Source organism: Stegostoma tigrinum, chromosome 15 (genome assembly GCF_030684315.1).
Source record: "Stegostoma tigrinum isolate sSteTig4 chromosome 15, sSteTig4.hap1, whole genome shotgun sequence".
In the NCBI taxonomy this organism is placed as follows: domain Eukaryota; kingdom Metazoa; phylum Chordata; class Chondrichthyes; order Orectolobiformes; family Stegostomatidae; genus Stegostoma; species Stegostoma tigrinum.
Window position 1 is genome coordinate 44044650 of NC_081368.1, and position 14037 is coordinate 44058686.

The window sequence follows — 14037 nt, forward strand, 5'->3', positions numbered from 1 at the left end:
TGGAGATGTATTATTTGAAGAACAATTAAAAAATACATTGGAACTGTTTTTCATTAACAAAACATTTCTTGAAAGCCATGTGGTTTCCATTAATTGCTGCGAATATTTACTGGGGGTCATCTGACTTGGACTTTATATTGGTCTACAAGTCTTTTACCAGCAGTTGGCATTTTTGTTTCAGTTAGGGGAACCTGTTGAAGAATAGGCCATTTAAATTATCTCTTACCTTTCTGACACACCCTTGTTGTAAATCCAGTGTAAAACCTGTTTGCTCACTTAAACAGCAACTGGAAGACTTCTCGATAGTGTTTCCTGAGCAAGCTGCAACTGCCATGACCCCAGCGACAACTTCCACGTCTAGTAACCAGTGTATGCCAGAATGCTGGATCGAAAGCCATCTGAAATTCCGCACCTTTTTCTTTTATTTCCTTCAAGCGCAAGTCATTATTGACAGAGGAAGTTTTTCTTTGTACCCAGCGTTAATGACGGCAGTGAAAAATCCAAGTATTTTGCCCCATTTACACAATGTTTGTCTGTGCGTTAATTAAAGGGGTAATATTAAAATTTTATCCTACAAACACTTTATGGAATACCTTTCTGTAAATCAATAATTGTTTTTTCTTAAAGAAACCTGGTTGATGGATATTTTTATTCCAAATCTGACAGAATATGCACACATTTGACATATCACGAACTGGGTAAAACGATAAAATTATCTTGTGATCTGTAGAGTCAGTGAAATTAGAGAAAAGCAGTGCATTCCTACCATCTTGGTCAGAACAAATCTCATTTTCATTAATTTCAGCATTGTAATAACTGAAAACTTTGTAAAAATTGGATATTCCAGTCTTCCTGATTTACTCTGAAATTTCTTTAATGCTTTATTATATCTTCAAGAACTCTTAAAGCACATCAGCACCAATTAATTGATTTTGAAGCTCCAACACATCTTTTAGTTGTTCAGAATCCAAGCTGCAATCACTGTGAAATGCATAATTTAAGAATTTAATATACAAATTTCAATTAATTTACTCCCATCTCAAGTTTGTGATTGTAAATGACGTTGGTGCTCTGATTTGGATTTATCCAGCAGTAGATCAAAAATATTATATGCAATCCTAAACCGAAAAACACTAAGTTCAGAGAGAACCATCTGTTAAATACTAACTGAGTTGCCTGGACTTGAAAGCTGAATTTATCCACCTCAAATGGAACTCTATTACAAAGGCAAAAATCAACCTATCATCAGCAGACAGAATGAAGGGCCAATTGACTTTTTTAATGCTTTTGAAGTGTCGATCAGGACACACTGTATCCATTTCCTGGAATAATACCATGGATCTTTTCTGTTTTCCTGACAGAAGGTATCTGTTTAACATTGTTTTGTGCAACTTCCAAACATGATACTTCATAGAATTAACGGTTTTGAACTATTTCATTAGATGTGTGACATTTCACCAATTGAAATAAAGGGACAATTGTAAATTATGAGGTCAAATTGAAGCAGCATTCGCTATTTATAACCTCATGATGTATTCCGGAAACATCTCTCCTTAGGCCAATTGAGTCCAGGTTAAAACTCCTGTTACCTTGCTAAGTATTCAAATACCCTAACTTTTTGAGTATTTAATCTAATCTTTATTTTCTGGTCTACATCCTTAACATTCCCAGCAGCCAGAAATAACAAAACAAAACACATTTATACACCTACCCAGTCATGCTAGCCATTCTAGGTTATTCTGATTTTACATACACAAACCAAGCATAAAACTCCGGCATTTGTCTCTGCCTAGAGTCCCAGTTGATCTTCTCACCACTACAGGAGGTATCAGTTGGGCCCAGTTACTGAATGGGCCCCCTCTTGCAGTAGCTTTTGTTTAATTGATCAGAGGAGGAAGGAAAACACTACAAGTAGTGTTTGGGGTCTAACTGTCCCCTGACAACACTTCCTCCACAAAACCCTGTTTGGTAGTCGTGACTGCACTGATGCAAAGTTTCACCCCAACTGCCAATAAGCATCATCATTGTCACCCACTGCTGAATGCCTGTTAACAAAGTGTGGGGCTGGATGAACACAGCAGGCCAAGCAGCATCTTAGGAGCACAAAAGCTGACGTTTCGGGCCTAGACCCTTCACCCTTTTCTGATGAAGGGTCGAGGCCCGAAATGTCAGCTTTTGTGCTCCTGAGATGCTGCTTGGCCTGCTGTGTTCATCCAGCCCCACACTCTGTTCTCTTGGATTCTCCAGCATCTGCAGTTCTCATTGTCGCTGAATGCCTGTCTTCACTCTGACTTGGAGGATGTCTTGTGGAGGTCCTCCTTCTGCTGTTGGTGACTGTGCCAATTCAAATCTTCATCCCAACCACCAATCAGCGTCATCGTCGCTGCCCTCTGCTGAGCCCTACACCCATTGTCATTACAATCAACTAAGTTATGGCAGACCTGGATGACACTTAGAATCATTTCTATCTCTGCTTCAATTTCACAATGAGAAGCTCATTCACCCAGTGGGTCAGGTGGAGATCAACTAATTAATTATTTCTGAAAATAAAGGTTACATTTGGCTAATAATCAAATATATCTCTGTGTGATTTAGGGAATAGCATAGTGCCTGTGATTTAAGCATAAAGTATTGTAACTGAACAGAAAATAAACATGACACAATTTTAATTTCTCGGGTATTATACAAAAGAACAGATTAATTGTCTATCCAATTGCTGCAGATTCAAACACTTGATTTCGCATTACTGATACCTGTTTGCTGTGTACAGCACACTTTTTGTTCTTGTTCCATGATACTTAGGCATGCTGCAACAGGATTGAGTAATAAACATTTAAACCATTTTTAAAAAAATTATATTTGGACAGAAAGACATACAGACTCTGATTACAGTGAAAGGAAATACAAACTGCAGCACTGCTATGTTACAAATGTCATCTATCTCCACCATGATTCTTTCTAAAGATATAACTGTCTTGCATAATCTGTGAAAATTAATTATTTGGCTCACTGCTTAAACCAATATTATTGATTAGTAGCTGTGCATTAGGGATGCCATTTATGTATTTTTTTCCTTTACTTGGACTTAAGTTGTCAGACATTGCCCTTGAATTAACTTCAACAGTACACCATTGCTATACAATATTGTTCTAATATAAGTAGTCAATGCAAATCTAAAGTTCAGGCAACATCTATGGAGAAGAATCATTTAGCACTTCAAATCATTAGCCTTCATTAGAACTGAAAGAAATTAGAAATGTAACAGGTGTTCAGCAAATACAAAAATATAAGCCACTCAACCTGAAACTTTACCTCTGATTTCTCTCCACAGTTGCTGCCAGACCTGCTAGGCTTTTACAGCAATTTGTTTTTGCTTGTGTTGGACAGAGATATGAGGGATAGATGTGTGGGAAAATGCCAAGAGGAAAGGAAAACGGTAGGATAGAAAGAATGTCTGATTCAATGACAAAAGGGATGATGGTGCAAGGTAAAATGAATTAGAACAAGTAAAGAAACAAAAGACGGGTTTTCAATAACTGTAAACGATTGCAGTAGAGCCAATGACAGAACTTGTTGTTCATGCCAGCAGTCACAGAATTGTAAAATTGTCTCCATAGTCCAAGAGAAAGAAACTGGGGAAAGTCAGTTAAATCAAACTTTTTTAAAATGCTGATTTGGGTGTGATCCTTCTCTGGGATTGAATCTCTGTATGGATAATGATGAGAAACAACCTGAAACTTTACTTTGATGTATGAGTTAAGATCTTTGTAACTCTCTTCTACATATATACATTTATAAAACTTTGTTTATTTCTTCCTCTGTGAAATAAACTCATGTTCTGTTGCAACAGAACATCAACCTTATACAAATATATTTCAGTGGTTAACCACCACATTAACCAATTGCAAAATTTTTTAAAAATTGAGCCAGTTTTCATTTTAGAATCAGATTTGTGCAGCATTATTCTCAGCAAGGATCATGAGATCTCCCTACATACTCAATCTAAAGGATCCAAAGTAACTAGATGATACATCATCACCCATTAATTTTATATCAGAGACAGTAACAAATATTTCATCACCAGCCTTCAATTGAAATAGTCCTCCTTGGTAGATGGAATTCAAACCATATTCAGCATTCGCTGCCCAGCATTTTGTTCCTACACTTTTCATGAGGAGGATTGGTAAGGTATAGGTATTTGTCATCTTGTATATACACTGCACAAGTTGTTGCTCATTAGATATTTCAGAATAGCCCTCATAATCAGCTACAGCCCTGTGCTGATATCTGAAGTAAGTCTGGGCATAGATGTAGTATCTGCCTGTTTCACTGACTCGCAGTTTTCCATGACTGATCGTCATGTTCTGAAAGTAGGAATGCCCTTTTTCAAAACCCCATTTAACAAGATGACGACACGACTGGTCTGCATTGTATAACATATCTGTTGGAAAAAATAAGAGTTCAGAAGATAAAATTCCAAGTACATGTCTCATATTTTAAACAAAGCATAGTAAATATTAAATGTGTTGATTAGCAATATTCCAGTAATGAACAGAATATCTTAGCAACTCAAAACTAATATGCTGGCACCAAAAACAAAACCATTCAACAAATAAAAAGCTCACATGGTCACAATGTAGCAAATTCAAATTGAATCATGACATCAAACAGTTACCATTAAAAGAGTTGTACTGGATTTTTTCCTGAACTTTCACTAAATTTACAATAAGCTAAAAGGAGTTTGGATTGATTATTTTTTGTCAGCTAATTTTAAAAATGGTGAAATGGAATGGTATCGCATTGCTGGCATGGATAGTCCTGAAAAAAATGTTACATTTCCAAGCTCCTCTTGGCACACAAATTTTACAGCAGTGATGATCACACGAGTTGATGGAACTCTTCCCTCCTGTCACGAATGCACCATGATTTCTCAAGGCACAAGTAGGAGTAAATGGGTTCCAAGTTCTTCCCAAAGAAGAATAAGAGAACAGATTGAAAAGTAAAAAGAAGGCAGAGGTTCTACCTATTCTGGGTAAAAATGTAAGTGGAACCAAAGAAAGGTGTTGGAAATTAGAAGAAAAATACAAGACCAATTTACGCTTCCAAGATCTTTGAAATGCGTATGCCACACTACATAATTGCTGATGTAGATGAGTGTAAGCTGTTTCTTCCAAAATTTGGGCATCAGACTCTGCTTCAAAAAGAATTAGTCAGTGACTCTTCATTTCGAGGGCTGAGCAATGATACCTTCACTGATTCTGTTAAGCATGCAGACAGAAAGCTTTCAAGTTTAATGCTTTCAACATTGGATAGACACAACTAAAAACAGGTACTTGAATTAAGTCCCCATCCACTACACTTTTTCACCTACATGAACATCGTACTTCTTGGAGAACAATGCCTTTTATTCCACTCACTTCCTCCAACTATAAGCATCTATGCTGATATGTGCAATGCCTGCCATTTTCAGGATACAGTATGTGAAATATGCTTTGTTCTAAATACTCCTCCTTATCTCTGTTCCTGGTTCTATTGATGACATTTCCTGCTTTCACCATGAATTTTAAAAAAAATTAAGCTTGCTTCCAATTTCCACTTGCATTTACGTGATTCATATCTGATTCTTTTCTCTCCCTCCCTCAACTTTAGTACTTCCATTTCTGTGATAGTCTGTAAAAGATATCCTAATCCAGATTTCTGTGGTTTGTATAAACTACTAAATGATGACTATATTTTATTGTCTAAATTGAAGGATGGGTAAAAAAAAACTCATGACATCAGACTTGAAGGGATTTTTAAAAATCAGGAAGTAAGTCATAGTTGACACAAAACTTCAGTTTGTAAAACTGGAAGTTTGTGTGTACAAAGACTAAAGAAAATTTAAAAATCCGTATTTTGGGATCCTGAGAAAGAAAGTTGGGGTAAATGAAAAAGTGTCATGCATTGATTTCAACAATGATGTGATAGGATGGCATATGTTCAGATTTGAAGAGAGCCAGCTATTGAACGAAGAGCAAGGAAGAAACTAAACAAAAAGCAGTCTGTAACTTTGAACTACTGGGTGAGTCAAAATGGCCACAGACTTTCCCCTTCCTGATGCTGTGAAAATTTAAGGAGATACAAGATGGAATTGTACATTTCTTTCCAATGTCAGCAATAAAGCTAAAAAACAGCATCATAATTAACTGAAAAATCTTAAGAAGTAGAAGTAATAACCAGGTTATCATTGCTGAGGAAAAGACTGCTGCTACAAGGTGTATTGTAGCCTGGATCTCACTAAGCTAAAAATGATCACAAAACACATTGTAAAAGTGAAAGAATGTCAGTTCTGTGGCATGATCTACAAAGCTGTCAGAGTCAAGCCAAAGTGCTAGAAAAGTCACAATTGTGTTAGAGATAGAAGCTTCAAGAGACCGGAAAGAACTGAGATGTTTGGTCCAATGCAGGACTTATTTTAAACCTCTAATATCAGAGCACACAATAAACCTATGAGAACTGATGACAGAAGACCACATGGTCAGAGTCACATGACGATCCATCACACTACAACAGAAAGGCAACCAGCATTCTGAACTTCGATGCTTCATCAAAAAGACTGGAAGCAACACTGGTACAAGAGGGAAAATTAACGGCATTCACAATCAAAGCTCTAGCAGCAGCCAAGAACATGTAACACAACATAGAGAACTTTTATCACTTGTGTATGGATGTGCAAAATTCCACACATTTCTCCATGGGAGAACGTTCACAATGGACAGTGATCGCCAGCCACCAAAATAAATTGGAAAGAAAAATTGTGTAGAAAACCTGCAAGATTGCAAAGTTACTCCTGAGTCTTCAAAGTTACAACTTAGATTTGAAGTATAAGACATAAACATAGAGGATACGAGCAGGAGGAGGCCATTCGGCCCTTCAAGTCTACTCCGCCATTCTTCACCATCATGGATGATCGTCTAAATCAATAGTCTAATCCAGCTTTCTCCCCATAACCTTTGATCCCATTCACCCCAAGTGCTATATCTAGCGCCTCTTGAATACATTCAATGTTTTGGCATCAACTACTTCCTGTGGGAATGAATTCCACAGGCTCACCACTCTTTGAGTGAAGAAATGTCTCCTCATGTCTGTCCTAAATGGTCGACCCCAAATCATCAAACTGTGACCCCTGGTTCTGGACACAGTCACCATAAGGGACATCCTCCCTGCATCTACTCTGTCCAGTCCCGTTAGAATTTTATAAGTCTCTATGAGATACCCTAATCTCCCCTTTTTCATCTCAACTGTAGTGAAAACAATCATTGCCTAGTCAATCTCTCCTCACACATCAGACCTGCCATACCTGGAATCAGCCTCGTAAACCTTCGCTGCACTCCCTTGAAAGCAAGAGCACCCTTCCTCAGAAAAGGAGACAATTGCACACAATATTCCAGAAGTGGTCTCACCAAGGCTCTGTACAAACGCAACAACACATCCCTGCTCATGTACTCAAAACTTCTCGCAATGAAGGCCAACATACCATTTGCCTTCTCTACCACCTGTTGCACCTTTTCTATACATGTTTACCTTCAGCAATTGGTACACAAGGACACCTAGGTCCCTCTGCACACTCGCCTCTCCCAATTTACAGAAGGAGAGACAGTGCTAATAGATCCCTTAACTTGCTTATCACCACAGGAGAACTCAACAGATAAAAGATTTTGGTTTCAAAATCTACCACCTAGTGAGCATAACATAACTGCACAGTGTCAGAAATGAGACCAGCAGAGATGAAGCAATATAGATGTTCTCCCAGCAAGTGAGCTAAGTCTGACCTGCAAGGTGTTTACATGCAACACATGCCAGAAGTACAGAAACACACAAGAAAAGAGACGGTAATATCGTAAAATATCACAACATATTGGCAGTCATTTTATTTCTATACATTAAACGATATTTCATTGCTGCAGGTTACTACTCAAAAAAACTTCATCCAAAAAGTTAAAAGACTTGAGAGCTGCAAATTCATTTCAGCAATAGAAATTTTATTTGCCGAGCAAAGGATCCTTGAATGAATAAATGTGAATCGAATTCACCTCAAAAAAAATTTAGGCATTCGCCAATCGGTTCAGATTTGATAACGTCTTCTTAATACCTTAGGGGACAGTGATTCAAAGAAAGACATGTTCAGATGGTCAAAACCACCCTCACAAAATGGAGAGAGACAAAGGAAGGTCCAAGCCTTCTTTACTGTAACTCTGAACTGCGCATCAGAAGGCTGACAGAAATCACTGACAGATCTGTTAAATGCAAGAAAGTTTAAGACAACGCTGTTAAGTAAGATACTTCCTCCAAGTGACCCAGGAAGGTATGAAGCAATAACTAATTGATGCATAGAGCAACCCATTGGTCCACCAACCACATGCAACTCATCTCTTCAACAAGCTTAGTTCATCGTTGCCTGAGCTTTACATGTGCAGGGTTCAATCACCCAGGTTTTTGTTGGTGATGGGGAGACTGCCAGGTCATACAAAATGGAGACAAAAGATCAATCAGCAACTGAGAAGGAACAGATTTGATGTTTGACCTGTGCCTTAGCTGCAAGGGCAGAAAAGGTCATGAGCAACATCATCTCAGAGAAAGTTAATGATTAAGAACAGATATACTGATAAATAGGTATTGTTTTAAAATAAAAAAGGATGGTACATTATCATTATTATGGAGCTTGTTATGTGATGTTTGTCCATGGTGTCACATTTACTGCTGCACTGAACTGGTTTAAAACTACATGGAGAACTGCACGTGATACATTTGATGAAGTTGCCCATTTTGAGTTTAACAGTGTGATTGTTTCAAACCTTTGACGATTTAGAAGACTTAACCCTTTTCACTTAACAGCCCTTAAGTTTCCACTCAAAACAATAAACATATGAATAATTATAGGTTGACAAGAATAAAAACTGTAATGCTTGAAATATTAAAAGGAACATTTTTTTCTTGTCGGAAATGGAAGAAATGAAGTTGTAGTTATTCAGCCATTACACTGCAAGAAGGTGAGAGGTATGTAACCTGAGATTTGAGAATATCAGCAAGGTGTTCTAATTCCTGTCAAAGGTGGATGGGTGTGTACATAATCATGCAAATTGGACCACCTCATCATCTCAGCCATGGAAGCTCAAGTAAGGGTCTAGGCCCGAAACATCAGCGTTCCTGCTCCTCTGATGCTGCTTGGCCTGCTGTGTTTCTCCAGCTCTACAACTTGTTATCTCTGTTAGGTCAAATAAAGACTTTTTGGAATGGTGAGAAAATGAGAGCAGGGATGGAAATGGCTCTCACAGATCTTCTCTAAGACACAGATCTACTGTCTACTTTCCTGTTTCCGATTCTAGCAACTACGTATGTATAAACAAGTAAAATATTTTAACCAACTTTCTATCTCTGCCTTTTAATAGCATCTTTCTATCCTATGGGAAAAGTGTTGAATTGCTCCCATTATTCATGCTCTTCTGTTACTGAGATCGTAGATATGTGGTATTTGTAAAAATGCAAGTCCCTCTTCTGAAAGAACAGTCTTACTTTCCCAACAGAGTCCCTGCAGCAGCTGAACTTTGTACTTAAATGTGAAACAAGCTCACCTTTGATTACTCGTTTCTTGTTTGTGTTGTCTACTATCTGAAGTTAGAATTATTGGGAAGAAAATTGAGATTTTAAGTTTCACAAACCGACATGCTGCATATCAATTGACAACAATGACATTTTCCAACTGTGGCACTGTAAAATTATGTTTGGATGACTTCCATGTTCCTTTTAATTGATGAGAACTGCCTGCCATCTTTTTCCTACTTTCCCACATCAATGTATGTGAGATCAGGAACTCAGTGGCTTGGCAAGTGATATACAGCTCCCTTCCTCATTGTGCTATTCTTGGACATTCCACAGTGTTCCAGCAGCACTATGGCATTCCACAGTGTGTTTTCTATCATGTTGTTGTTCATTGTCAGCCACAATTTTGAGGTGGTAAAGAAGTCTTTTGCACGACAAATGCAACTTGTCAAAAGAAGCATGCACTGACCTTGCTGAGAATCAAACTGTACAGTGAAATGAGCAGAGGAGCGGTATGCAGGTTTATCATCGAACTCTGCTGCAGTTTTAAAAACGTCGACAGGTAAATTTTCCATTACATCTGAAAAGAAAAAGAATCGTGTATCTTATCTGAAATTGTTGAGTTAGTGTTTATCAAATGTGTTTAAATGTGAAACAAGCTCACCTTTGATTACTCGTTTCTTGCTTGTGTTGTCTACTATCTGAAGTTAGAATTATTGGGAAGAAAATTGAGATTTTAAGTTTCACAAACCGACATGCTGCATATCAATTGACAACAATGACATTTTCCAACTATTCATTTCTTAGGCTCAGCAGTGGCATTTTTAAATCAGGGTAACAACAGTCCCAAACAAATATCAGAAACTTGTCAAGATCTTTAGACCTTCTACATCTATACATGCTTGCTTTCAAGTTGTGTAGGCGCCCTTGTTGATAGGACATGTGTTTTCTATCTAAAAGACTCCATAAAACAAATTTGTAGCTATTTGTACACATGTATAAAGGTTCCTTCCCTCAGGTGCTGTCATCCTCCCTTTCACAGCAACCACCATCATCCCATTCTTTAAAGTATACGCATCTTACATTCCTTTGTTTTTGCAAATTAATATCCTTTTTCCAAACTTCATTTACGCTTCCAAGTACTTGAATACAGTGTCAAATCCAAAAATTCTAGGTTCTGTAAGTTCATTTGTATCCCTCCGGTTTCCATCTTACTCAGTAACAAAAGAGGTCTACACAGTGGAATAGGCAATTAAGAAAAGAAATGCCCAGAAATAAACACACTGGCAGCACTGGTCCTCCACTTTGAAGTGTGTTGGTGAGATGGACCACTGCATCTCATTGTCCAGACTTACTGGTTTTTCCTTCTGGGAAAAATCACATATTACATGGTGTTACCATCTACATTTTCCTCCCACGGTACTTCCTTTGATATAGTCAACGATGTGTTTCCTTACATTTCTCCTTCGGTGTCCAACTCAGTATCCATCTTAACTTTGTTTCACTCTCGTGTAACAAAAAAAGTACCGCCCACCAACATCTTCACTTACCAACTGCGCATAATTACATCCAGCTTCAACTAAAATCAGCCCTTGCCTCCACCCATTGTGCAACTAGGCGCTGCTGTTTGAGAATGTCATCTGCATTTATGGGGTATACACGAACCTGTACACTGAAAACAATCTGCTCTACCGCTTCATCACAACATTCATCCCCTTCACTGCTTCTTGTTGTCTGACTGACTTATTAAATCCCTGCGTTTAATGAGCCACAGTTTTCTCTGGCTCAACAATGGATGATAAAAGCCATTGCCCTTGGACTCTACCACATATTGTGTAAAGTCAGAAGTCACACGACACCAAGTTATAGTCCAACAGGGTTACTTGAAATCACAAGCTTTTGGAGCATAGCCCCTTCATCAGGTGTCATGAGAAAGAAGCACACAGACACAAAATTTATAAACAGATTGATCAAGGACAGCAAGATCAAAAGATCATACAATGGTGTGAGTGGAGTGTCGAATAGCAGGCCTCTGCATGTGATTTGACACTCCACTCACACCATTTGTATGATCTTTTGATCTAGAGCTGTTTGCTTTGAACATCCTTTCACAGTATGTCTCAAAAACCTCTCTAAATTCCTCCAGCCCTTTTTGCTGAACTCCAGCACATTCTTCAATTCCTTTCTCTTGACAATTGATAGCCAAGACTTCAACCATACCCACTGCATGCCCTTGAAAACCCTCAGGAACATTTTTGGTCATTTCACATATTGTTTCCTTCCTTAGCATTAAGTCTCATTTTTAGATATAAACTTCTTCTAACACTGTTGGCATCAGTAAATATAGTAACAGACCTCAGATTAACTGGTTTGTAAAGCCCTTTGTACCCTGATAGCTCTTTGTGGATTTATAATTCATGAATTATACCAATTAATACAAGAAATTAAAACTGTTCACTGCATTATTTAGCATGTCAGCTATTGCTCATTTTATGACAATTTTCCTGCAATGTTAGGAGGCAGTAAGTTCAAGATCCAATCCAAACACTGAAGCCACAATCTAAGGTGGCATGTCAGTATAATAGAGGAAGAGATGGAGGTTTTGAATTGCTACAATTCAAGTCCAGTCTACCTTCTCAAATGGACAAAAAAGATTCCAAGAAAGCCGACACAAAGAACATGTACACACTTTGAGCCTGGTACAGTGTAACGTTATAAACATCAACTATTCTCTGGCATAATGCCTTGACTAATTATAATCAATCTGCCTTGTTTAAATTTATTCAAAACTTCTCAGTTAACTGTTAGTCATCATCCAAATGAGAGGCATGGATAGAGTCGATAGCCAGAGACTTTTCCCCAGGGCAGGATTGACTGCCACGAAGGGCCATAGTTTTAAGGTGTTAGGGGGAAGGTATAGAGGAGATGTCAGAGGGAGGTTCTTCACCCAGAGAGTTGTGAGCGCATGGACTGGCAGTCGTGGAAGCAGTGTCATTAGTGGCATTTAAGCGACTGCTGGACATGCACATAGACAGCAGTGAATTGAGGGGAATGTAGGTCAGGTTATTTTATTTTTGGATTGGAATTATTCCACGGCACAACATCTTGGGCCGAAGGGCCTGTACTGCGCTATACTTTTCTATGTTCTATGAAGGCTGGGCTCTCATGGTCCTGATGCACTTTGAGACATCTTAAAGGCATTAAAATGTCTACATGAATGTGATATTATTACTCAGATTTCTTCTACCACCCTCCTGTACCATGTCAACAGAGGATTATTTTACTAACATAGACTATGGATTTTTTTGTTAATTATTCATGGGTGTTTCGCTTTGTTTCACAGAATTGTCTTGTGGTTTAGTTTCAAACATTGAAATGAAAGACAGTTGCTGCCAGGTATTTGCTTTTTGGGCGACCAGCTTTCTTGGCTCAATTCAGGCTACTTCCTCCAGATCTCAAAATCTTGCTGCTCCTAACTCATTTTGTGAAACCTCATAATGCCTTTTCTCCTTGTTCTTATCTCTACCAAACATACATAATCAGCACATACAAAGAAACAGACTTTGATACTGCCACATATTGGGTTTATTCACAATTAGATATGTAATTATTGACTTTGATGATTCCTAATGTTCCTGTACCTGGTAGAATCAGAGAATGATATAAGACAGCAAGAGGCCATTCTGTCCATCGTAACTCCATCCACTCTTAAAAATAACTACTCAACTAGGTTCACTCCTCTGGTCTTTCTCAATTTCCTTGCACATGTTTTCAATTCATGTATTCATCCAATTCCCTTATGAAAGCTATTACTGAATCTGCTTTAAATCTGCTTTCATAGCCCTTTAAATTTTTTTTACAGCCCTTTCAGGAATATTTGCTCTTTTGCCAATTACATTAAATTTGTGCCTTCTGGCACCATGCATATCGAAAGAGGATTAAAAATTATGGCCAATCTGTTCTCTATTTCAATCTCGGACACATCCATATCTTTCCATACAATCTTTTAGGTGTCTCTTATTTACCTTTTTCTTATCTGACCCATGCTATTAACTATCTGGTCACATACTGTGATGATTTCAACGTCTGCTTATTTTGTAAAGACAGGTGCAAAGTATTCATTCAGTACTTCAACTACGCGTCAGGAAAATACTTGCCTTTGATTCCTAATTGACCCTTCCTTGGACTACTCCTTTACTATTTTATATCCTCATAGAAGACTGTGAATTATTTTTCACATTGGCCACTAACCTATCCCCATACACTACTTGCTGGTTACCTCTAGTTTCAATTCCACTATTTTATGTTCCACTCTGTCACTGTTGAATTTGGAGAGAGGAAAGCTCAAAGTTTAATAGCATGGAAAGATTTTGAAGCAATCCATCTTGAAACAAAAATTATGAACCTTTGGAACTGACAGTTTTTTTTTGACACTTCCATTGAAATAATTCGGATAGG

At 38.0% G+C, this 14037-nt stretch overlaps 1 protein-coding gene across 3 annotated transcripts in view; it reads right to left on the bottom strand.

The window, feature by feature from the left end:
- Nucleotides 1-2236: 2236 nt before the first annotated feature.
- tnfsf10l (TNF superfamily member 10, like) overlaps nt 2237-14037 on the bottom strand; it is a 42912-nt gene continuing 31111 nt past the window's right edge. For 2 of the 3 annotated variants that reach the window (XM_048544875.2, XM_048544874.2), the window contains exons 3-5: nt 10244-10280; nt 10049-10159; nt 2237-4441 (exon numbers count right to left, since the gene is read on the bottom strand). In XM_048544875.2, coding sequence (XP_048400832.1) covers nt 3990-4441; nt 10049-10159; nt 10244-10280 — 600 coding nt within the window. In that variant the 3' untranslated portion in view covers nt 2237-3989. Of the gene's footprint in view, nt 4442-9611; nt 9649-10048; nt 10160-10243; nt 10281-14037 lie in introns of all 3 variants that reach the window. The other variant, XM_048544876.2, reaches the window with a different exon arrangement.